The 25,865-nt window shown below is 42.7% G+C and overlaps 2 protein-coding genes across 2 annotated transcripts; both read left to right on the top strand.

Moving 5' to 3' along the window:
• Positions 1 to 1,175: 1,175 nt before the first annotated feature.
• LOC131688253 (chymotrypsin-1-like) lies at positions 1,176 to 3,846 on the top strand. Its single transcript, XM_058972441.1, has 4 exons — positions 1,176 to 1,293; positions 2,723 to 2,984; positions 3,043 to 3,433; positions 3,506 to 3,846. Exons 1-4 carry the CDS (start codon positions 1,176 to 1,178, stop codon positions 3,668 to 3,670), a joined length of 936 nt encoding a protein of 311 aa, XP_058828424.1. The 3' UTR covers positions 3,671 to 3,846.
• A 7,677-nt stretch (positions 3,847 to 11,523) lies between these two features.
• On the top strand, positions 11,524 to 22,552 carry LOC131694140 (uncharacterized). The gene is made up of 2 exons (XM_058982586.1): positions 11,524 to 12,221; positions 20,737 to 22,552. Exons 1-2 carry the CDS (start codon positions 12,079 to 12,081, stop codon positions 22,028 to 22,030), a joined length of 1,437 nt encoding a protein of 478 aa, XP_058838569.1. The 5' UTR covers positions 11,524 to 12,078; the 3' UTR covers positions 22,031 to 22,552.
• The last annotated feature ends 3,313 nt before the right edge of the window (positions 22,553 to 25,865 follow it).

Below are 25,865 nucleotides of genomic sequence, written 5' to 3'. Positions count from 1 at the left end.
TGTTGTCTCATCCAGCCAACCAGCACGTTAAGCCAGAGCAGGATTTTATCCTCGTGAGCGTCATCCTCGAAAAAGATGTACGGTCAGTAGGCGAAGATACTTTTAATATCCTGCCTCTTAGTTTCAGAGTCGTATTACAGAGTACTCGAGCTGAACCACTGTTTCACAAAGTCTTTCGGTACATGCAAGATGGTGGGCCTCCATCAAAAGACGTCGATTCCACTCCAAGCGGGAATCACTGACTATGGTCGATGGGTGTATTGTTTTCTGAACGGCTCGTTATTCATATGGCTACAACCAACATCCTGCGTGAATTTACCTGTTACCGTGGATCAGCTGTATTAGTTACGGCATCGTTTATATTTTCGCGTGCTGTTCTGTGAAAACGGATTGTCTTTCGTCCTTAGTACAGTACATTTAATCAATGTAAAAAATTGTCAGTTTTTTCTAGCGTAAAAAGTAATGGTGAACACGAGTTTTGCATTGGTTTTTCGACATTTTTGTTTTTGAAATTTTACAGGAAAATTATCCGCTAAAACGATATGAAGAGGACATAAAGAACACAATCTGTACAAGATGACGCCAGTATTCGATCAGCCTCTAAACAATTCAAGTTTCGTTCGAAACGGTACGTGCTCGTGTGCAAGGAAAGTGCTCGTCATCAATAAAAGTGCGTCAGATATTTCACGTGAGTTAACAATTTAAGGTGTTTTTGAAGTAGATAATCGAAAAAAACATGATCGAAAAAGACAAGGAAAAGGAATAAACAAAATGCTCCGAACCGTAAACATGATCGTCCCAGCAACCGCGTTAGCCGGAATACAAAACATCAATCCCACACTCTGGCGACGACGGAGACACCGAAGAAGAAATTCGCAACTACAAAGCCAGACGCATGTTTTTTCTACATTTCCTTCCGCGGTTTCATGATTTTTCATAGCATTTGCCACTTCCTCATTTTCTTGCCTGAATGACGTCAATGGATTACATTTATTAGTTGTGTTATTAATTTTTAAATAATCTGCAGTATTCATACTCTTCACATAAAAGTTGAACCGCTGATTTTCTAGGTGTGTACAATGTTTTATTTAACCTATAGGGCAGATCACACGTGATGCATTTTTAAAAATCAGTGAAATTAAATGCATTTCATTCCATCTAAATACAAATTCATAATGTATTTTGTGTTGTGTGTAAGACGTTGTCAAAACCCTACCAAAAAACTAGCCTTACATTCAACAAAAAGTCGAACAAAGTTGATCAGCGTACGACGTTTATTAAACAAACTTTTCTGCAGGGGAGTGCAAAGTTGATGCAAAGTGGAAATTAAATGCATTTTTTTCTAATTCAATTCCAGCCGAGGTCGTCGAGATTTTTCTGAGATAAAAAATCTGTAGTCACGTCTTCCTTCGGAAGGGAAGTAAAGCCGTTGGTCCCCGGTCTATGATGGGGTTTTCGATTGATTGACACCGGTGTAGTGGAGTGCACTGAAATTGCGCCGTTTTTGCACTTTCTAGCAGAAGTGCAGAAAACCGGGTATGTTCCATTGACACTTCTGCTAGAAAGTGCAAAACCAGTGCAATCCACCGGTGTCAATCAATCGAAAATCCTATGAGTTTGGTGGATCGATATCTAGTCCAGATAGTGAAGTCACCTCTCTGGCGTCGGTAAAGAACTTCTATACTCTTACTAACAAAAATATCCTCCTCCTGTGATATTTGTGGAGCGCTCGTAGTATATACGGCCTCTAGCAAAAGCAAGTATCGGACTAACCATTCCTTCCCTTTCCTTCCGCGACCTACGTTCGGGCCTGGCCGGCGTCGGTATTGATCAATAAACACTTTAGGATTACCAGGAGTTGCACATTGAAAGATGTTTCGCTACTCCCAAACATAATTATCTGCTTATTCTCTGTGAAACTTCAGCTAGTCCAGATCGATAACGGAGTTGCAGCCAGGGGTGGTCGCACAAGCTCACCAGTAATTGAAAGTATCCGAGAGCTGTTGTAAAGCTAAGCAATTCCTGATGTACTTAACGATCATGTATAATATAACGCCATCAGCGTAGAATATACGTCACCTCGGTGGTGATGCTGCAGCTAGATCATTGATAAAGAGTGGGAATAAGAGTGGGCCCAAATTGCTTCCTTGAGCAGCATCCGATTTGTTCGAAAATTGGGCGGAGAACACACATCCAGTTTTTCCTACAAGTTAGCGACCTCTCAGAATCGATTCGAGCTAACGAATCAGATCAAAAGGCACTCCTATTAACTTCAACCGTTCCAGAAGTATTACGTGATCAACTCTGTCAAATGCTGATTTCATGTTGGTATATACCGTGTCGATCTGAGCTGAGCACCAGCGTCCATATTATGTAAGCAGAATGAAACGAACTGAACGATAGTTGTGGAGGTTGATCTTTTTGGGATGAATCCACGTTGATCAGGGGCAACTCGATCGATGATTAACGTAGTTTAGGTCCCATTTAAATAAATAAAAAACATCAAAACTGTAATTATTTAATTTTTTTGCTTTGCCTCATGGTGTAAACAATATAACGCAGAAGGTATTGGAACTGCAGTTTGCATCGAGAGCGGCTGTGCTAACGAATATGACGCAGACGATGAGTGTTTGTATTATTGGTCGTGTGTTCGCTGCTACAATACTTTGTGAACCTCTTTTAAATAATATATAAAGTTGTGAAATATCACATCACGAACCAGTATCCATCTATCGTGGAGCAATGGCCATACTCAATTTGTTTATCCTTACGGCCCTCGTATCCTGTGACGCTACCGTTGCCCTAAACGGAACTTCTCCCAAAGTCGTCAATAGCCCTAATGCAACAATAAGTCAACACATAGTAGGTGGTGGCGACGCAGGACCTACCCCGTACCACGTGTCCCTTCAGAAGCGGGGTCACTTATGTGGTGGTGCCATCATCGATCAGAAATGGATTTTAGTGGCTGCCCACTGTTTGACAAAGTAAGAATCAACCAGTGGATAGTAAAATTTAACGTGCAACATTTTTCATACATTCTAGTGGAAATCCTAACGAAATGACAGTACTGGCAGGAACTAACCGACTTAGCAGAGGAGGGAGACGATTCAAAGTGTCTAAACTGATTCAACATCCGCAGTATGACAGCAAGAGGGTGATAAATGACATTGGATTGGTGAAAATACAAGGATCGTTTGGGTGGATTCCGAAAGTGATCGAAAAGATTGGCATTTCGAAAAGTTTCGTGAATGGTGGACAAGAGGCAATTGCTACAGGATGGGGTGGCATGCGACAGAATGGAGGACCAATGTCAGACAAACTACAGTTCGTAAGGTTGCGCGTGATCAGCGAGGATCAGTGTAAGGCCAAACTGAATAATATTGGCGCTGGACATATTTGTACACTCACTAAGGAAGGTGAAGGCATGTGCGGGGTAGGTATATTCTATAATTTAGGTTTTAAGCTGATAAACTTATAGAAGTTTGAAAAAATACCATTTTTCTAGGGTGATTCGGGTGGTCCATTAGCGAGCAAAGGAAATGTGATCGGTGTTATTAGTTTTGTAGTTGGTTACCCACCTAATAAAGGTTGCGCTGCTGGTCTGCCGGATGGATTTTCCAGGGTTTCCCATTACTATGACTGGATAAAGGAGACATTTCGTCGCGAATAATTCAAATTAGAATAACTGAAGAAATAATTATCACTTTTGCAAAAAAACATGGTCATGAAATAGCTTTTCCTTTTGTGGATCGTTTTGATGGAATACCGAAAATAAAAAGAGATAGATTTCCTGATAACCACCTGGTGGAATTAAAAAGAAATCTTTCTCTATTTTCTATTTATAAACTTGGTATTTTTTCTACAGCCCTAGCCTTCGGTATTTGATCAAGGTCGTTTGACTGAACTTGAGAACAAATTCCAACCATGCGCGAAAACAAAAACAAAATAGTTGTTTTGATGTTTCACTGTATGTATAATTATGACAAAGTGAAATAATAGAAATAATTATTGAAAGTGTGTAAACCACTACTGATCACACTGATTCATTTCTATTGAATCTAATAAGAAAGGTAACACGTTCTAGAAAGTCATTTCTGTACAATGCCTATCGTATCCTGATATTTTGAAATCTTGCACCCTTTAAAAATGGAAACGGATACAATACCACATGTTATCCTACGAATTTACCAACACCTAAATAAGTTTGTGCGTCATAGCGCCCAATGATGTTTGTCACATTCCGCTAATATGTTTAGCTCATACACACTACCATGGCGCGGGATAAATTATGTGCCGTTGAACCTACACACGTGTACGCAGCAGTCTCAGGAACGGTAAATCTTGTAATTCTCTGCGTCTACTGCGACTGGTTGTGTGCTATCAACCATGCTCGGCAGGTGTTTCCGTGCATTTGTATTGATAGTGGTGTTTCATAATGATTTGTTCGTGTCTCGACTAACCGAGTTCTCGCTGTTTCTATAAAAATATTATAGCAATCATTGATCGACGTTATGTGTCAGTTCTAAATTAATCTTATGATCATACTACAAAATAAAATACAAGTAAACGTAGGTGCATATTTTGTCCTGCGTATTTTAAAATGAAATATCAGCATGTTAAATTTTACTGTGGAAATTTTCTGTTTTTCATTATTCCAACAAAAAGAAGTTCATCGTGAGAATGGGACAGCAAAAATGACACGGTGCTACAAAAAAAACAAACATTTGAATGATCTGTTCCAGTGACCTAGTATGAGTTGTAGATCTAGCCAAGTACAACACAAAAATACGTTTGAACAGTTTACTACATCCTCCAAATTTTGATTAATAGCGAAAAAAACATTTTCTGAAACCTTCGATACAAAAAAATTAGCTGTATTGCTTTTTTTCAGCCGATTTCCCATCTTTAACCGCTCTGAATAGAAGAAAAATAGACATTTCCAACGGTTTGCTATATTATACTACGTTCACACTACGAGTTAAAACGTGTTTTAACGCTATCTTGATGACATTTTTCTTGTTGCTAATTATTATAACGTGTTTTAACTCTGTAGTGTGAACGTAGTATTATACCATGTTCACACTACAGAGTTAAAACATGTTTTAATAATTGGCAACAAGAAAAACGTCATCAAGATAGCGTTAAAACACGTTTTAACTCTGTAGTGTGAACGTAGTATTAAGCTGTTTTGTAAGTAATATTATGTAATTTTATATGAACATTGCTATATTCTCGCAAGTTTTCATGCAAAATATGCAAATGGTTACACTTTTTTCCAAAAGCTCGTCCTTATTCTTCAATTTTTCCGAAATTAGCAATTCTTTTTCATGACTCTTAACCCCTTCATACGCATGTTGTTTATAAACAACAACGTTTTCAAACAGCTATAACTTCTGATTTAGGAAAGATTGACTCACAAAAAGAAGTAATGCTAATAAATGTGATTATTACCTTTTTTAAATCACTAACATTTACAAGTACTAACTCAAGAGCTGAAGTCATTGCAATTAATCTTATTGGATTTCGATGGAGTAGTGCTGCCAGGAACAGTTTAGGTTGACTACGAAAAATTACATTTTGAGATATCTTCGTTATTTTGCAATATTATTAAAAACTGATAAAACATCAATTAAGACTATATTCGACTACGTTTTCCACGCATTTGTAATGTAATCTTATAAAAGAAATGTATAGAATCGTGCCTTATATACCAATTGACTCAGCTCGACGATTTAGGACAATGTCTTTGTGTGTCATATTCAGGAGGATGATGATATCAGGACATTTTTGTACTTCATTTTTCTATTTACCATCGCTAGAAATAAGCACCGAATCATTCCAAAGTGTTTGGATGGGCCTTGATCACTTATCGGTGCAAAGATTTTCATTTGGGTGAACCTTCTGACTGCATTTTTTTTTTTTTTTTCAAATTATAACTATCGGATCGATCTGGAATATCTCGGAAAAAGAGAATCGTAATAGGTAACTCCAAGAAGCATAGAAGTCAAGGGGAGGAGCTTGGGGGTTAAATCTCCACCCATCTCCTTCTTTAACCAAAATATAGTCGAAGGAAAAAATGTATTTATACTAACTGATTTAATTTAATACTACAATACTAATTGCCTGATCAGTACATTGAGAATCTATTGTTTTCAGCATTATGAGGGCCTTTGGAAAATTGTGGAAATGGTATTCTGATCTGTAACTGATGAGCAAAACTATTTGGACAGTTGCACCCAACTCGGCATAGCCATTAACGCTGCACATGAAGAATGTAATCGTAAAATCGAAAACGATTTCAAGACTTGTCCAAAGAATTTCTTCAATTATGTGAAGACGAAATTGAAAAGTACTTTAACCCATATAGTCCAACGATACCACACATTGTTTGGACCTGAACAGGTCGTTAGGCTCTTAAATCATACGATGTTTATTAGGTTACAAACTTTCCATTCCAAATGCATTTTGACGGACATGTAGGAAACAGCACCAAAATCAGCCATTTATTTGGAAAATTCTTTAAAGAAGTCTATACTTCATATTTCTAAACAGACCGCGACCACGACTACTTTCCATTTATACCTTAATTTTCAAATTACATTTCCCTCCATGAACTATCTGGACACGAAATTACCATCGCACTAAAGAACTTCGACGCATCAAAAGTACCGGAACCTGACGGAATAGTATATTATTGATTTGTGTACGACTGTCCTAACATCCTTGCTTCATTGAAAATACACAACTGTAACGTGACAGATCATTGAGAATACTCCATAAATACTTTATAAATAATACCCCTTAATTTATTTCAAACTCTTCTATATTTTCCAAGCTTCAACTTAAAACTTTGTTCACGCAAATTTGAGGGCCAACGAAACAGACGAAAACTGTGTAACGCGACAGACGTATTAAAAGCGAACAATAAAGTGAAAACCGTTCATGATAGAAAATAACTTTCTGTAGAAAAAATGTTGGGTTTAGGGACCTTAAGAATGTGCAATTGTGATAGAATCTGTTTTTGTTTTTGCAGACTTTTCTTATGAAACATGCGTAAAATTGTAACGTCAGAGACAGAAGCCTTGACCATATGAATAGGTAAAATATCTAATATTCTATTAGTATCTTCGAAAAATTTTACAACTTAAAACATTATGTGCTGATAAAGTAATGTTGGCGGTAAATATTTCTAGAAGTAATTATGGAGAATTTACGCTTCAAACAAATTTGTTTCGAGACTTTAGGCTGTTCGTGAAAGAAAATTTAAAAAAAAGTTATTATGATGTTACTGTTTATGATAAATCTCTTTTACTGTTTATCAATAATAGAATTTACTTTTTTATCGAAAGCTTGAAGCGCACAATAAAGTTATTTTGCAAAAAACAGGATTTGAGAACATTTTGTAAATATCATTTTATAGCTCGATATACTCCCTACACGTAGTATTTATGCCTTCAACAAAGTTGTTTTAAATGACAGTCTCAACAAATTTGCTGTTACTATTTTTTCGTAGCTTTCGTAGCAAATTATTATAACAGAAGATGTGCTGTTTTATGTTGGAAAACTTCGTCGAAATTTTAAAGCTCAAAGATGATGGTTTCGGAATTGTCATTTTGACAGTAAGTTCGATTTTCACCAAACACCCACCAAACCGAATTTCTGGCTGCATCACTGTCCACAAGTATGAATATAATTTGGACCGAGTACAAAGCATATTTCGGACAACCAAATGTTATCATTTTTTAGATGAATTCTAGCATATTTACTTGTAGAGAAAAAGCCTGAGTTTTATTATTCATTTCAAACTTTTACGTTTGATAGAATCAGTGGCTTAAACAGTCGGTTTGGTGGCGGTTTTTTTCTCTTGTGTATTTGATACGGCTCAAAGCGTCAGCATACCTGAGCCGTGGGTCTTTCGAAATTTTTACAAAATGTAGAAATTAAAATAAACTCTCAACTATCCATAGGATCTTGTTGACGCAGCTTGCTGCTGCATGTTGAGATCCTCTTCCTTGGTGGTGAAAATTTAAGTGCGTTGTCTGCCGCACCTTAAGGGTCATTCGGTCCGTCTTCTCTCGCGTTTTCGTTCATGTCTATGTCGTCATCGGTACTGCATTCATGATGCTCATGGTCGGATGTTCTTGTTTGTTTCTTGTACTTCCGGGTCGCTGCTGTAAATCCTTCTTCATCGGTGTTTGATTCTTTATTGGTGCTGTTGGTTGTTGGTTTGGAGACATTTTCAGTAATCGTTGTTACTTCGACGTAGGTAATGGCAGTTGGTTTAGTGGCACTGGACCCGATCGTTGTTGAGCTGGTGTTTGTTCCTGCCCGGTCCGCAGTCGTTGGTTTACCAACTGGTTGTGGTTTAGCATACGACCACTGTATACCTGCTTTGGTCGTCGCAGGGGGAATTTCTTTAGCAGCCTCTGCGCAAGGTTTTCAGTGGTGTAGCGGCTGATCGCAATATTGGCACGTAGGAATCTGCTCTGGGTACGTGACTAGTGTTCGTTGAGAATGTACAATACCTTTAGGGCATCTGCCTGAGATAGACAAGTAGGAGGAAATAGGTTTTGTCGGTCGCATTCTCACTACACGAACGCCGTTGCCAAGTTCTGGGAAGAAATTCGTCCAAGTATCTTCTTTAACACTATCCACCTCTCCGTATTTTGACATGAGTTTTTTGATAGCGGCGGAACTAGTACGTGGTACCAGGTCATGTAGCTTTATGTCAATGTTGTATAAAGTGTCATTACTTTTGACGGCGTGTTTCAAGTTGTTCTGCGAAGCGAATAATTCTGCTTGGCTAATGTTTTTGAACGTAATCAGTACCGCATGACGTAAATAATGGAATTGCACGCCGCTAATTTCTACTATGTTGAGCTTCATGTTCACCTTCAACAATTGCTTCACTTCACGAATCCCAAGTAGCATGCTTTGTTACTGTATAGTATTTGTAACTCTCTTGGTAACAACTATGTTATGGAAAAAGCGCACTTTGTTTGTATGTTGTGCAACATGTTCCTAATTACAGTAAAATAGTGAAAACAATAGCTGTGCCATTTGTCGAGCACTGGGTAGTTGGACAGTTCTGTTTTAGGGTGGAATGGCAAACAAAGAGGCATTTGCAACTTGTTAGACTGTTTGTGCAAGTTAGCAAAGTTTCTGATTAGTTTCACAACTGTAATTGATGTTTACATACTTAACACTATTGGCCAGCTCTATAGTTACATAGTTGCACAATCAGTTTAAAAACCCGTGGAAATTCTTTTCAAATATATCCAACAATAAAAAATATTGTGTAGCAGTTGTGCAACATTTAAAACTTTCAACAAGTTGCAATTGCTACTTGGGATTGATTCTCTTACCGGACATTTCGAAAAGTCAACAGCAACACAGTTTATCTGCAACGGGGCTACTCTTGCTTTGCATTGTCACTCATTGTTTGTTCACGTTTCACACACTAGGTAGAAGGAATCAATTTTTGCTTTTGTAAATAGACAAAGCGGTGGCGCACGGGTAAAATTGATCACTTGGCCTGCTATAGCAGCGAAGTGATTTACAGCTTCTGAACTGAGCAAGCTGAGAAATCGAACTGTGGAGGAAAATGCTTGATTAGTCCTGGTTTTTCTCCTCTAACCGATAAAATGTCTGCGTTTGATTCGTTCTTGTAGCCTAAAATAAATGAGTAAGACGTCAATAACTATTGTGGTATAACAATGAGCACAGTCTCCAAGTTTTTCGATCTGGTTATTATGGGACCTCTTAAGGCTCTTTGCCAGCATATGTAGGTGACGATCAACATGGCTTGACGTCTAGATGTTTGTCAGCGACTAACCTGTCTTGTCTACCATCCTATAATATTTGAATGTCGCGATCAATTTGGTGTTATTTGCACCAATTTACCATGCTATATTTCACCCTAAGGAGGAATATTTGGTAAAAACCAAAATTTCTCACTAGGGTGAAAATTTGTTGGTAAAAACCAGTCTTTTGTACAGGAGGGCACAAATCCTTATTTCATATTCTGTTGCGTTTCGGCTTCGCCTCATCAGAAACCGACACTAACTTATTGTCGAAATAGATTAGCGCCGGCTTGACGCAAATCCCTTAAAACCAGTGTGTTTTAGTTTTTAGTGTGTTTTAGTTTTAAGGGATTTGCGTCAAGCCGGCGCTAATCTATTCCGACAATAAGTTAGTGCCGGTTTCTGATGAGACGAAGCCGAAACGCAACAGAGTAAGACCAATTTACCGCTTTCAACAAATTGAACCATGATACAACAATCGCTAAAATGTAGATCTTTAGAATCATTAATAACTGTTGTAATTGTGTCGATCCTTCCTTATTGATCGAGAGATACAGATTGCCAGGTACCCACATTTACTTCAAAATCAACAAATACCCCAAGGATGGCACCTGGTACCGTTGATGTTTCTGCTTTACATAAATGATGTACATGTAGTGCAAAAGACTACACGACTGACCTTCGCGGATAATCTCAAGATATTTCATCGGATTCGCTCAATTAAAGATTGAAGATTTCTCCAACATTAGCATCCAATTTATGTTGATTGGTATAGAAAGAACCGCATGTTTGTAAATCTTAAGAAGTGTTTAGTAATCTGATTCTTACGCAAGAAAGACCAGATTGATTTTAAATATCTGCATAAATTGAACGCGATATTTTTCACTACCGAAAACCTGGGAAAAAATCTGACATGAGCGTTCAAGCCGGAATTCACGTCACACCAGCGGAAAGCCCGGGTCTCGTTACGACTGTCCTGGGTTTTTAAAGCCTTCTGAATAAGGAAGTATATAATTTTTATGTTTCGGATTTTTTTCTAACATTAAAAAAAAATTAAGTATATATACAATTTTTTTCAAAAATATGCAAAAGATAATTTGTTTATATACTTTCATGTTCTGAAAATCTCCAAAAATCACCTCTTTATGAAAATCAAAATCACGCAAAATTTCTTGCAAAACAGGATATTATAGGATATCGTTGAAAAGGTCTATTTTTCTTCTTTCTGTTAAAAACGTAGCTAATTTTTTGTACCGAAGGTTCCAGAAAATGGATTTTTTGTTATAAATCAAGACAGATTCCAAATAATGTTTTGTGTTAAAGTTGACGAAGCCTACAACCTTGAAAAGTTCAAAATTTTTGTGGCACCGTGTTATTCAATGCAATGTTTCGAACACAATTCTAATTTTTAACCACTCTTGTGCAAAATTTAATTTTATTGTTCATTGCAACAGGTAGACCCACGTGCACTATCCAACCACACGATGATACCATAAATTATAGCAAGAGACGCGTGTTGCAGTTATCGAAATTCGCCAATCTCTACACATTCAAAGAATGCACCCGGCTTAAGCTGCTCACCCATACTGATTTCGGTCGTGGCATCGAGAGTTCAGGTACCGTTGTGTTAGTGATACTATTTCACCTCACCGCCACCGACAACCGAGATGAACAAAGCTGTGATGGGGTCGCGCTTTTGCGTATAGTCTTTATATAGATAGGTAACACCTTTACATCTCCGTGAGCGTTTCATACGACAACATCACCGGTCAAGGTGCTGCGCGAAGAAGATACAAATCTCTGAAAATAATGTCCAATTTATTAGTATTTTGCATCTGGTAGGACCAACATCTCGCTGCTTACGTGCAACCGGTCGTTTTTCGTTTCGAGACTTGCGTATTCAATGTGCTGAAGCTTATACCCGCTTGCAAAAAAAAGTGTGAATGAAAGCTGTTGCGACTGACCACCATTCAACAGCTCGAGAAGCGTATAGTATAGCTGCGGATGAAATAACCAAAACAGGAAGCAGACGGAGTAATTGGATTATCTGTTATCATCTAAACAATGCATAATTATGAGAGGAGCCAGTGAGTGTGCAAACGAGTGATTTAATTTGACAATTTGTGATCGTGCAAAATAGCTCCAAAGTGAAACAGTGGTAGATGTGCAAAATATTCTGTGACGTCGCACAACGATTATAATATTGACAAAATTGAAATCTCCCAGCTGGTCGGAGCGTGTGCAGATACGTCAGCAAGATCTCCCACGGTTTAGGATGGATAATTCAATCAAGTTTGCGGAGCTTGAGCGGGAAATCCGTCGTATAGACGTTGACGCCGATACCATCCAAGTGTCGTATCATTTGCGGAATTTCGCTACACTTTTCCAGCGGCATATCACCGACGATGGAACATTGAGGTGAATACCATTTTGCTTGCAAACATTCGATAGCTACCGCTTACCATAAGTGGTTAAGTTTGTTCCGATTGATTGAAATGATTAATCGGCCAACGGACTGATTAATTATGATTAGATTCCTAAAAGTTTCCCCACACTAAGAAGGTCTTAAAACTCGTTTTGTCTACGATCAGTGACCAAAGAGAACAAGACATGTGTTGGTCGAGAAAGTTGCTTTTGATCACCATTACCCAAAGTCAATGCAAAGTAGAGGATGTTCTGAGAGAATAGTTGTCTGGCTACGGACAGCGACCGCTTGTCCAGTGCTTGAAATTTGTGAGAAAGATGTAAACGTGCGGAACGAAACGTTTGCATACATTATGAAGGTACTCTTCAATGTCTTTGATGAAGGAGTCAGATGACTCATGTAGACACAACGTGTATACGAAAATGTTGTTTGGGGCAACCTTCACGACGATTGGATTGGTTTCTTATGGGTTTTAATTCTCCAGTCTCTGGGAGGCCTTTTGCAAGATTAACATGCAAATAATGTAAGTATGACTTATTGAAAATCATCGTGACAAATTATCTGTTAAAAAATAAAGCTATTATAAGAAAGGTAACAAGTTGCGCAAGAAAATATTTAAATAATAAACTACATTTTTCCAACCTCATTTCATTCACGTGTTAATAGTACGGTGTTATTATGACGGATCAGAGCAATATGGGTACAGATGTACTCATGCTTTGTAGTATGTGTGAGATTTCTTAAGGTTCGGAGCGAATCGATTGGCATGATTTGGATTTCAATAATCCATGGCATGATGTGGATTATTGGAAGCATATCGTACTTCGTGAAAATCCAAGCAATAACGAGTAAAGCTTGTCTGTGAATGTGATGTCTTGATAATCTTCTTTCACTATCGAATGCTCTAAAATTGGGAGATGGAAAAATGTCACATTGTCTTCAAGAATCTCCATATATTGAGGCCCACTTTTTAACTTTAAACTAGTTTAAACCGTGTTCTTCTCTCATTCATTTATTTAGTTCAACATCAATTTCATGATAACACTGAATCAACAATTTGCCTCCACAATACTCGATTTGTAGCTGCAGCTCCTCAACGTCGGTTACGCGCAACACTCGCCAAATCACGTTCCACCTGGTCCGCCCATCGTGCTGTCTGCGCTCCCCGCCTTCTTGTACCAAGCGGATCATTAGCATCTTTGTAGGATTGTTGTCCGGCATCCTTGCAACATGCCCCGCCCACTGTTTTCCTTCCAGCTTTAGCCACCTTTTGGGTACTGGGTTCGCCATAGAGTGCAGCGAGCTCGTGGTTCATCCTTCGCCGCACGCACCGTTCTCCTGCACACCGCCGAAGATCGTCCTTAGCACCCGTCGCTCGAAAACTCCTAGCGCTTGCAGGTCTTCCTCGAGCATGGTCCAAATCTCGTGCCCGTCGAGAACCACCGGTCTTATAAGCGTTTTGTACATGGTGCATTTGGTGCGGGGGTGTATCGTTCTTGAACACAGTTTCTTCTGGAGCCCATAGGAGGCCCGACTTCCACTGATGATGCGTCTTCGGATTTCACAGCTCACGTCATTGTCAGCCGTTAATAAGGATCCTATGTAGACAAAATCCTTCACTACCTCGAAGGTATCCCCGTCGATCGTAACGCTGTTTCCTTGCCGGATCCTGTCGTTTCCGGTTCCGCCTACCAGCATATACTTTGTTTTGGACGCATTTACCACCAGTCCGACCTTCGATGCTTCGCGTTTCAGGCGGGTGTACAGGTCTATTACCGCTCCAAATGTTCGGGCGATAATGTCCATGTCGTCCGCGAAGCATACAAATTGCTCGGGTTTCGTGAATATCGTGCCCTGGCTGTTGAGCCCGGCTCGTCGCATCACACCTTCCAGAGCGATGTTGAATAGTAGACACGAGAGTCCATCACCTTGTCTCAGTCCCCGTCGAGATTCGAATGGACTGGAAAGTTCACCCGAAATCCTTACGCTGTTTTGTACACCGTCCATCGTTGCTTTGATCAGTCGAGTCAGCTTCCCGAGAATGCTGTTTTCGCCCATGATTTTCCATAGCTCTACGCGGTCGATACTGTCGTATGCCGCCTTGAAGTCGATGAACAGGTGATGCGGACCTGGTATTCACGGCATTTCTGGAGGATTTGCCGTACGGTGAAGATCTGGTCCGTTGTCGACCGGCCATCGATGAAGCCGGCTTGATAACTTCCTACGAACTCATTTACTTTAGGTGATAGACGACGGAAGATGATCTGGGATAGCACTTTGTAGGCGGCATTCAAAATGGTGATCGCTCGGAAGTTCTCACACTCCAAATGGTCGCCTTTCTTGTGAATGGGGCAGATGCCCCCTTCTTTCCACCCCTCCGGTAGCTGTTCGGTTTCTCAGATCCTGACTACTAACCGGTGCAGACAAGTGGCCAACTTTTCCGGGCGAAACTTGATGAGTTCTGCTGCGATACCATCTTTGCCAGTTGCTTTATTGTTCTTGCGCTGTTGCCATCCTTAACTTCCCTCAATGTGGGAGTTGGTTCATTCTCGTCCTCAACAGCACTGATGTAGTCAAATCCTCCGTTGCCTTGGTCATCTATACCTACATTCTCCTCGCCGTTCAGGTGCTTGTCGAAGTGCTTCTTCCACCTTTCGATCACCTCACGGTTGTCCGTCAGCAGGTTCCCGTCCTTATCCCTACATATTTCGGCTTGCGGCACGAAGCCTTTGCGGGATGCGTTGAGCTTCTGGTAGAACTTTCGTATATCTTGAGAACGGCACAGCAGTTCCATTTCCTCGCACTCCGCTTCTTCCAGGCGGCGTTTTTTTCTCTCCCGGAAGAGGCGTGTCTGCTGCCTCCGTTTCTGTTTGTATCGTTCCACATTCTGTCGGGTTCCATGCTGCAGCATGACCGCTCACGCTGCATTCTTCTCCTCCAGAACCGCTCTGCACTCCTCGTCGAACCAATCGTTCCGTCGTCTCCGTTCCTCGTACCCGACAATGTCCTCAGCTACGTTGTTGATGGCTGCTTTTACTGTGCTCCACGTCGAGCTCTCCCTCGTCCGGTAACGCTGCCTCGAGGTGCTGCGCGTAGGCAGTGGCGACATCTGGTTGCTTCAGTCGCTCTAGATCGTACCTAGGCGGCCGTCGGTACCGTACATGATTAATAACGGATAGTTTTGGGCGCAATTTAGCCGTCACCAGGTAGTGATCAGAGTCGATACTCGCGCCACGATAGGTCCTGACGTCGATAATGTCGGAGAAGTGCCGTCCATCGATCAGGACGTGGTCGATTTGCGATTCCGTCTGTAGCGGTGATCTCGAGGTGTAGCGATAAGGGAGGCTGTGCTGGAAGAAGGTGCTATGATTGGCCATGTTCTTGGAGGCGGCGAAATCAATGAGCCTAAAGCCGTTCTCATTCGTCAGCTGGTGAGCGCTGAACGTTCCAATCGTCGGTCTGAATTCCTTCTTCTGGCCTGGCCTGAGCGTTTAAGTCCCCAATGATAATCTTGACGTCGTGGCCTGGGTAGCGGTCGTATTCTCGTTCGAGCTGCGCGTAGAAACCGTCTTTGTCATCATCGGTGCTTCCGGAGTGAGGGCTGCGCACGTTTATTATGCTGATGTTGAAGAAACGGCTCTTGATCCTCAACCTGCACATTCTTTCGTCGATCGGCCACCAACCGATCACGCGCTTTTGCATATCGCCCATTACAATAAAAGCTGTCCCTAGCTCATGTGTGTTGCCGCAGCTCTGGTAGATGGTATGATTACCTCTAAATGTTCGCACCATGGATCCTGTCCAACACACCTGTTGCAGCGCTGATTCCGAACCCGCGGTCCTTGAGAACATCGGCGAGTACGCGGGTGCTTCCGATGGAGTTGAAAGATCTACAGTTCCACGTTCCGAGCTTCCAATCGCTAGTCCCTTTTCGTCGCAGTGGTCGTCGCCATTGGTATCGGTTCGCATTATTTGCTGCAATTGTTTTTTACGGCTGGCTTGCAGGGCCTGACACCAACCCCCTAACTTTCCGGATGACCATAGTGCACAGTTGAGCTTAGAGTCCTTCACTGGCACTCGGACGATGATCAGCCGCCCCTAACATGGGGAACAGGCGCTGTTTTGAGCCGCTCCTCCTGGAGATCAGACGCTCAGGGTTGCAGCAGCAACCCCCCCCCCCCTCCCCTTCCCTGTCAGCCTACGACCAAAGTTCCCACTGGGGTTGGTTACCCGATCTTCCCTAAGGTTGCTCGTAGTTCCCGGCCAGTACCACGGGGAGGTAGGGATAGGAGTTGCTGGGAAGAGGCTCTGTCTTACGCATTACCCAGCTTTTACTCTTCTCTCATACAATTGGTATAACTCTTCTACTCCCTTACTGTTACGTCAATTATAGAATACGAAAAAAATTATAAAGTTGCATAGATTTTTTTATTCAATTCGTTTATTTGATAAGGGGTTAGCTTAACGATGCCAAATTATTAGTTTTACATTTTAGATGTCTTTAAACTAGGGAATTACACATAGAAATAATTTTTGAAGAAGAGGGGATAATTTTGTTTATCCCTTTATGGGGAGCGGGTTTCATGCATCCTTGACCTGAGGGACAAAGTATTCACAAATATTCACAAATACCAAGCCGCGCGCGGAGCCTGTGGGGCACCAAGGCGCATCCCACAGTATTGTTGCCCCTACCCTGTCAAGCGGGGCTCTGACAGGGTTGACTTTCTTTTCCTAGCTATTCGTGGGAACAAAACGGAAAACACTAAGAAAACTGTAAACATTAGTTTAGCGATGGAATCCCTTTGCCAAGGGGGATTCGGTGAGGTCTCCTCAAAGAGGGGGGGGGGGGGGGACAGCGGAGCGACGGTGGCTGCAACCAACCAACAGCACCAGAGTTTCTTCAGCGGTGGGGGGATAGCCCTATCAACACGATCGGCGGGTCACCACCCACGATGCGGGTGGTAGTCAAGCAACTCGATAATATCATCGAGTTTACAAGCGGAAAGCAGAACATCAGCAAGGAACTGAAACAGAACCTACTGGTGCTCCGCCAGGCTGTTCGAGTCGCAAGACAAGAACAGGACGCTTATATCAGGCGGATGGCGGGAAAAGACAAGGCGGATAAAGGCGCCCAAACTGAGGCCTTCACCTTCCTTGAAGGAGCTACTATGGCCCAAGAGGCGATTGATTTCGCCTTGACGGCCAAAGAGGGCAAGACTGCGCTTAACCCGAAGCGGCCCAGGCTGTCACCAGGCGAAGGTGCGCGAAGCAACGCCAAACGACGCGCAACCACAAAGGCCAAACGTCGTTTGAATGGTGCAGACGGGGGTGTATTGGATCCCGAAGTGCGTCCAACCGAGAAGGTGACTACTCGGCCCAAGAAGGCGAAAGGCACCAACCGGGCGCAAAGTGTCGGGCCACAAATAGGTACCAGCCAGCCGGTGCCATCGGCATAAGGGGGTGAAAATCCCTGGCAGCTGGTCAGTAGGGTTAGCGGAAGTCGAACGCAGCTCGACCCGCAAAGAAGGTCAAGGACAGAGGAGAGGCTCTGTTAGTGAAAACCGACAAGGACAAGTATGCCGACGTCCTCAAATCGATGCGGGCGGCCGAAAGCCTCTCGGCTCTAGGACAGGATGTGCGCAGCGTTAGACGTACCAAGACCGCGGAATGATCTTGGTGGTAAAACGAGGTGCGCAAACTAGTGGGGCGGCGTACTAGAAGTTGGCCTAAGAGGTCTTAGGTGACGGCGCTCAGGTGAGGTCGTTGGGTGCGGAAGTGACCCTCCAGTGCAAGCGACTGGATGAGGTTACGAACGCAGACGACGTCGTCTCTGCCGCCATGGAGCAGTGTGGCGCAGATATTGAGCGGACCTCTGTACGCCTAAGAGAGGGACTCTTTGGCGCGCAGGTAGCTTATTTCAAGCTACCGGCTGCGAAAGCCAAAAAGGTCATCGAGAGAGGGAAGCTGAAGATCGGCTGGTCAGTATGCCCAGTAAGCATACCCCAGCCGCCTTCAGTGGACAGGTGCTATCGGTTCTTAGAGTCTGGCCATAAGTCCTACGACTGCAAGGGTCCAGACAGAAGTAAGTTGTGTCGTCGCTGTGGTGACGAGGGACACAAGGCGCAGAAATGCGGTAGGGTACCAAAATGCTTTATCTGCGCCAGTAAGAAGCAAGACCGTAACCATATGGGTGGACCTTCGTGTCCCTTCGGTGAGGTCAGTAAGAAGAAGCCGTGCAAGTAATACAGCTGAATCTTAACAACTGTGCATCTGCCCAGCAGCTGCTGTGGCAGTCGGTCTCGGAGTCGAGGACAGATGTCGCCCTCCTATCCGACCCGTACAACGTCCCTGCCGATAACGGCAATTGGGTGGCGGACGGGTCTAGGATGGCGGCAATTTGTACAACGGGACGGTTTCCGGTCCAAGAGGTAGTACACTCCTCGGCGGAGGGTGTCGCGATTGCCAAGATCAATGGTGTGTTCTATTGTAGCTGCTATTCACGCCAAGGTGGCCTATAGAACAGTTCAACTAGATGATTGACAGGCTCACGTCGGGCCTAGTGGTTCGGAAGCCGTTCGTTATAGCGGGAGCTTTCAACGCATGGGCAGTGGGAGTGGGGCAGCCGCTGTACAAATAGCAGGAGCCAAGCGCTACTGGAGGCGCTTGCGAAACTCAACGCAGTGCTAGTCAATGATGGTTCCACTAGCACATTCCGTAGGAATGAGGTCGAGTCATGGATTGACGTATCGTTTGTCAGCCCGGGTCTGGTTCCAGATATGGACTGAAAGGTAGACGAGGGCTACACCCATAATGATTACCTAGCAATACGCTTTAGGATCAAGTATGGTGTGCAGCATCCGAGGGCGGGTGATCCCTGCCAGGTACGCAGGTAGAATACCAATCACTTCGACAGCAAAGTTTTCACCGCGGTCCTGGGACTGAAGGCCAACACCGATAGTCTAAGCGGGGATGCTTACCCGATCAGAAACACTTAACAGAAATATTTCATAACTATATCTCACGCTGTAACTTGTTATAAATTTCTGTTATTTTAACTACTAACGAGACCTAATTTATAACACAATTTGTTACAAAAATTGCGTTCTGTTATAATCTTGTTATTTCATTCTGATCGGGTACCTGCGAAAACAGGAGAGCACCTACCGCTTGATGTGTCTCAGAGTGATATCTGCCTACCGCACGGTATCACACGATGCATCTGCGTGATAGCGAGCATGATTCCAATCGGGCTGGTCATCCGGGAAGCCGAGGAGTGTTTCGAGCTGCGTTGCACTAGAGGAGTCCGCGAGCGTACCAGGGTAGCTTCGGTCGCCAGATGGCAGCGTGAGTGGGATAACTCCTTGAAAGGTAGGTGGACTCACCGGCTGATACCTAACATATCGAGCTGGGTGGGTAGACTCCATGGGGAAGTTCACTTCCATCTGACAATTCCTGTCAGGCCATGGCTGCTTCCGACAGTACCTCCACAGGTTTGGGCACGCGGAGGCCCCCGTCTGCCCTGACTGCCCATGTGTTGACGAAACTGCGGAGCACTACTGTTCGTATGTCCTCGTTTCGACGTCAAAAGAAGAGTAATGCTAGACGTCTGCGGCCGGGACACAACCCCTGATACCCTTCCAGATCCAGATGATGTGACAAGCGATGTAGAAGTGGAACGCAGTCTCGACTGCAACCACTCAGATTGCCTGCAGGTTGCAGAGCAGACGACAAGCATGACTAACTTGTGATTGGTTAGTTAGAGCGGAAAGGGCTGAGCGCGGAGAAGTGAGCGAATGGTCTGCTCATGCTGAGGCAAGTGTGGCGCAGTGGGTGGCAACCGCGGTAGTCACACCGAAGCGTGGCAGAAGAGTGAGTGAATACTGAATAGACGTATGTATGGACTGCCCATGTCGAAATGGGAGGGTCGTATCGTAGAACGTTGGTACCTAGCGCTATTGATACCTCGTGGCGTGACAGAGGAGTGCAGGGTGAGCATCCAAGTCAGTCTCACATGGTATGCTAGAGGTAAGCACACAAGTCAGACTCACATGGCATGTAAAAGGTGAGCACCCAAGTAAGCCTAACATGGTATGTCAGAAGACGGAACCTAGAAAAATGTCGTAGAGATATTCATAGTTTCGGTATGTTTGTAATTGAGACGTATTGAAGTTGCTCTAAATGGTGTCAATTAGACCAGTTTACATTTCATCCCTAGAACTAGAACATACCCAACGCGTGAGTTCGTAATTGCATTTGTGCCAAAAATTGTTTTGCAAATAAACATGAGTACATTCGTTCGAATAATTTTATATGATTCGTCGACAAGTTGTACAAATTTTCTTCTGCGACAAGCGGAGAGAGTTTAGGACTCCACTGGCAACTTATGAAACAAAGAATTTGTCAGTACGATGTATGATTAACCCTGTTGCGAATGTTGCCGTGTTCCGTTACTGAATGTATCGCTATTTTGATTGACTTGTATCTCTTTTTTTTCTGTGTACTCCCCAGCGACCTGTTCGGCTACCTAAATCGAATAGCACTAACCGATACCAAGTTTGCTATCAGCATGGCCGTTATCTTTGCCTCCCATCAGTTGGACGACCTAGTGATAAAGGAAACAAAATTACGAAACGCCATGCTCACAATCCTGCAACAAAACTTCCAGAATATCGAAGCACTTAAACGTGACAGCATCGGAAAATTTTACAACTCAGTTACGCTGCTGGGTGAATACTACCATCGGAAGAAGTTTGCTAATGGCAAACGGATACTGATCCTGGGGCAGAGTTTGCTGCTGCTACTAACAACGGAATTGGAGAAGGAAATTAAAATGTGCGAGGAGAATGAATCGCACACAATTGATCCGGAGTTTGCCAAAGTGATACTTTCACAGGTAACGTTGAATGGGGGAGAAGCTAAGGTGGAGCATACGCAAGAGATTGAAGACTTAAACTACTCCATACGAAAGTGTCTGATTAACGTTCGTGGGCTGTGTTCTAGAACGAAGGCCTACTTTTTGATGGCACTGGATTTGTTCTACACCAACTTCAATCTCGGAACGAAACTGTTGGAGAAGTTGTATGGAAAGTATCTCTTCGATCCCGATGAAACTATTTCAACAAATCACTCTGAAACTGTTAAAAAGCCTGATGCGAAGGAAGACCAGACGGGGACTGACAAATCATCTAAAAAACCGGAAATGAACGGAACTGAGTCCAATAATGTACCAAACAAAACCACCGAAAAGACTGACAGTGGGAAAAAGATGCGTGGAAAATCACTGCCTTCCAAGCCAAGGAAGAAAGAAGACAAAATTGAATCACCGATCGTACCTGTTGCTAAAGCACCTAGCATAGCACCGAAGAAATTTAGTAACATGAACAACCGACCGCCTTTGCACAACACTTCACCCAAAAAAGATCACCGACCAAAACCTGCATCCACACAGAAAACCCCACCGCACCGCCGATCCGCTCCGGAAAAAATAAAATCGGCATCATACGATCGCACGCCTCCCAAGACACCCACCAGCACCACCAGTCAAGCTAGAACGAAAACGCCGGACAACCCGACGGTGCTGACGCAGAACTTCAAGGGTCCAACGCGAAACTCTACCAGCCCTGCCAACAATCCGAGCCCGCAAACCAACAGTGTCAACCGCAAACTGCACGTATGCACGGTTGCAGCCCAGGAAGACAACGTCGAGAATCTCGCCTGGGACGATCTCACGCTGGAGGACGAATCACCGCAGAAGATCAATCCACACACGAAATCGTTCCTAAACTTTCTGACGCAAAAGTGAGACTGGGTCCCGTTTCGCTCGGCAAACGACACCGAAAGTCAGTGTGGGTATGGGTGTGCCTTAAAGTAGTATAACGTTTGCCGTTGCATTTTAATTTGTCTGTGTTAAATGTCGATTTGTGATATTGCACGTTTCATTTGTATTGTTAGAAGACGTCTAGGAAGGGTGGATACAAACATGACTGTAGGATGGTATTTTCTTTCCAGAGAGCAGCTCGTTTGTTTTAATTGTAATTGTAGTATTTTTTATATTTCTGAATGCGTTAAAAATTGAATAAATTTTCTTCAATTTAAAATTGAATTATTTGCTGCATTTGTTTCTAGACTTTTAACGCTAAATGTTACTTAAACTAGAAGATATAATTCGAACCTAGGGTAGGCTAGCTGTTTAGTACGTTTTATACAAGTTGAGTGGTTGTTCCTGATAGCTGATCATATCGCCTGCGTCCCGAATAGACATATCATGATAGATCATTGTGAGCAAACAATAGTAGGAAAATAAAAGTTTTTAAATCATGCGGTGGATTAGTGTTTTATTGCAATCGGGATACTGACAGTTCCTGAACTGGTTCTGTGCCTAAACTGAGGTCTAACTGTTGTAACTGCTATTTCCTTTTCGTGAATTTACTGAGCCTTATGACGAGTGAGCAAGTACACAAAAATGTGGAGTCTAGCAATGGTTTTATAACGCTATTGAAAAGCTTAAAAAAAGTATTGCGATTAGCAATAAATGAAAGCATGAGCATCAAAATTTACACGACGAAAAAGCTGCCGTGAGATATTTCCTAAAATTCACTACGGTAACGTCGTTCACGCAAATAGCTATTTCCCTCTGAACCAGTGGTTTCCCCCATTTTTCGTTCCATGTACCCCTTTCCGAATATTGAGCCCCATCATGTACCTCATTTTGAAAATTGCTTACCACCATGGGTCTGGGTCATTTGACGTAAAGCCATTTGGAATAGGGTCGTTTGGCATAAGGCCATTTAGCATAACGGACATTTGGCATGATGGTCATTTAGTATAATTTTGAGAATTGATCAGACTGATGGTCATTTGGAATAACGGATATTGGGCACAATTTCTAATTTTGCGTAAAATGAGGGTCATTTGGCATAATTTTGAGAATGACCACATTGGAGGTGATTTGCTATTTTTTTCATCTACAGGGAAACTGATAAGTTTAGACCGTGCGGGAATTAACTGTCGTGATCCGCATAACAGTCCCATTTGCTATGGGTTTCCTATGCAGGTGGGACTGTTATGCGTATCACGGCAGTTAAGGTCATTCGGAATAATTTTGAGCCGTTGAACTGCTGAAGGTCTTATTCTTTTCTACAAATTAATAAATAACACTACGCATAATGTGGCTACGCTATCTCGTTTCAAGTCGCTGTCACTACGTCGGACTTAAAATAATTCTATGTTTGAGTAATCCGGGCAAACGAGCGGATCATAGGTTTGCTTGCAAGACGCCGCCGCTTTCGACGGGGAATCGGTCGCCATCTCGCTCAGTTATTCTTTGCCCCAAGTGCTAGAGCAGAGTAACAACCGATGATTCAATATATTTAAATTCATTCAATAATTTATTACTCAACGCATTTGCATTTGGAAGGAGCGGGGGCATCAGGCTCCTATCAGAGGCGAGTATTTTAATGGTAATAAACATTCTCCTGCATGATGGTTTGTTTCAGCGCTCTACTCAAGACGAAAGCAGGCTTTTGTTGTTCTACCAAAATGTTCGTGGATTGAAAACAAAAATCGATGACCTGTATCTCATGGTATCAGATTGCAATTAGGATGTAATCTTCCTAACGGAAACAGGCCTGGAGGTAGCATCAATGATCGCCAATTGTTTGAAACTTCTTTCAAAGTTTACCGCTTTCCCCGTAATAGTACAAAATCACGACTTGGAGGCGTGTTGATCGCTGTCGCACAACGCTATATTAGTAGCCTCATCGTTACAGCTAGCGGCCAGGGACTGGAGCAGATTTTTGTCTTCGCTTCTATCAAACGCTTGAATGTGCGGATGTGTGCCCGATCAGAATGAAATAAGATTATAACAGAACACAAATTTTGTCACATATTGTGTTATAAATTAGGTCTCGTTAGTAGTTAAAATAACAGAAATTTATAACAAGTTACAATGCGAGATATAGTTTTGAAATATTTCTGTTATGTGTTTCTGATCGGGTGTGGTGTATATTTCACCCGATAGGAGCAAAGATTTAAACACAATCAATGAGCATTTGGCATTTGTTCAGGAACTGTGTGCTATGGGATCGCACTGCGATACGGTAATTGCGGCGATTACAATTAACCGCAGATGCATTGGTCGTCGGAGGAAGATGGCATTCGTTGTGACAACTCTCCTCAGCTGCCACTTACGAGCGCTACTCTTTTGGACTGAATGGACTTCTTTCATCTCAGTCAATCTAATTGTATGTCCAATCTACTGGGCCGTATACTGGATCTGTGTTTCTGCTCATCTACGTGTGTTGTCGAATGCTGCGCCGATCATTTGCTCCCGGTCGATACACACCATCCGTCGCTGGAAATTTCAGTCCCAGCCGTACATAACATCAGTGAGCCGCCTTTCGTGTCCGTAGTTGATTCTCTCAACTTTCGCAAAATAGACTTTACTGCTTTGCATGCTTATCTACGCAATATAGACCGGTCACAACTTTCCGCTCTGAATAGAGTTGACTGTATGACGGAGATGTTTTGTAATAAAATAGAATCGTGGTTGGCCTCTAACGTGCCGCGTAAACGTCATCCTGCGTCGCCTACCTGAAGTACCCGAGAGTTAAGAGATTTAAAACGTGTACGAAGTGCATGTCAACGTAAGCTTTGACAACAGCGAACTCCGGAGACTGTAGATTGCTTTCATCGTGCTAGTAATGCGTACTGGTACCGTAATGCAACTTTATACAAATCGTATGTTCTACGCGTCCAATCATGTTTAAAAAGAAATCCAAAAGGATTCTGGAGTTCCAAGCGGAAATCTGAATCAGTGCCGTCTACCGTATATTTGGACCAAAGCGAATCTACGTCGGCTGCAACTTCTTGTGAATTGTTCGTGAATCATTTTGCTTCCGTTTTTTCGCCTGATGTCGCCTCTATGCAGAACGCTGCGTCGGCCGCTTTGGCCGTCCCAGACTTGGTTGACCTAAATACGTTTACAATAACGCCAGAACTGGTCATGTCGGCTGCATTAAAAATGAAAAATTCGAGCTCTTCTGGACCTGATGGTATTTCTACAGTAATATTTCGTCGCTGTATTGCCGATTTAACAGAACCTCTGTACTTTTTTTTAACCGTTCATTCGCCGAGGCGAAATTTCCCGACATTTGGAAACAATCCATAATGTTGCCTGTCTTCAAAATCGACGGATCGACGAAACGTGAGTAATTGTCGTAGTATAACCACAGACTAACAGACATAACACTATGAGGAAATTCCCTCAAAAAACATTGATCCGACATTTTTTTTCAGAACACTAGCTCCACCTTTTATTCACGGTCCCAACCACTCATTTACTCGTGGGTTACCCCTCAGGTTTGGGTGTAATTTTTCACTAGTTGTCTATTCCACATATGCTTATTCATATGTCAGTCCCAACTACAAATATATTTAAAATGACCGTTAAAACGGGCGAAGCTTTATTTTTAAGTATTATGTCTGTTAGTCTGTGGTATAACTAGCCTGTCCGCTGCTTCAAAATTATTTGAAATCATGATTCAGGAAAGCACTCGTAATTACATTGCATTCGAACAACACGGTTTCGTGCCTGGAAGATCTGTCTCGACAAATTTATTGGAGTTCACGTCGACATG

Source organism: Topomyia yanbarensis, chromosome 3 (assembly GCF_030247195.1).
Source record: "Topomyia yanbarensis strain Yona2022 chromosome 3, ASM3024719v1, whole genome shotgun sequence".
NCBI lineage: Eukaryota > Metazoa > Arthropoda > Insecta > Diptera > Culicidae > Topomyia > Topomyia yanbarensis.
This window is presented reverse-complemented; position numbering and strand designations above follow the sequence as displayed.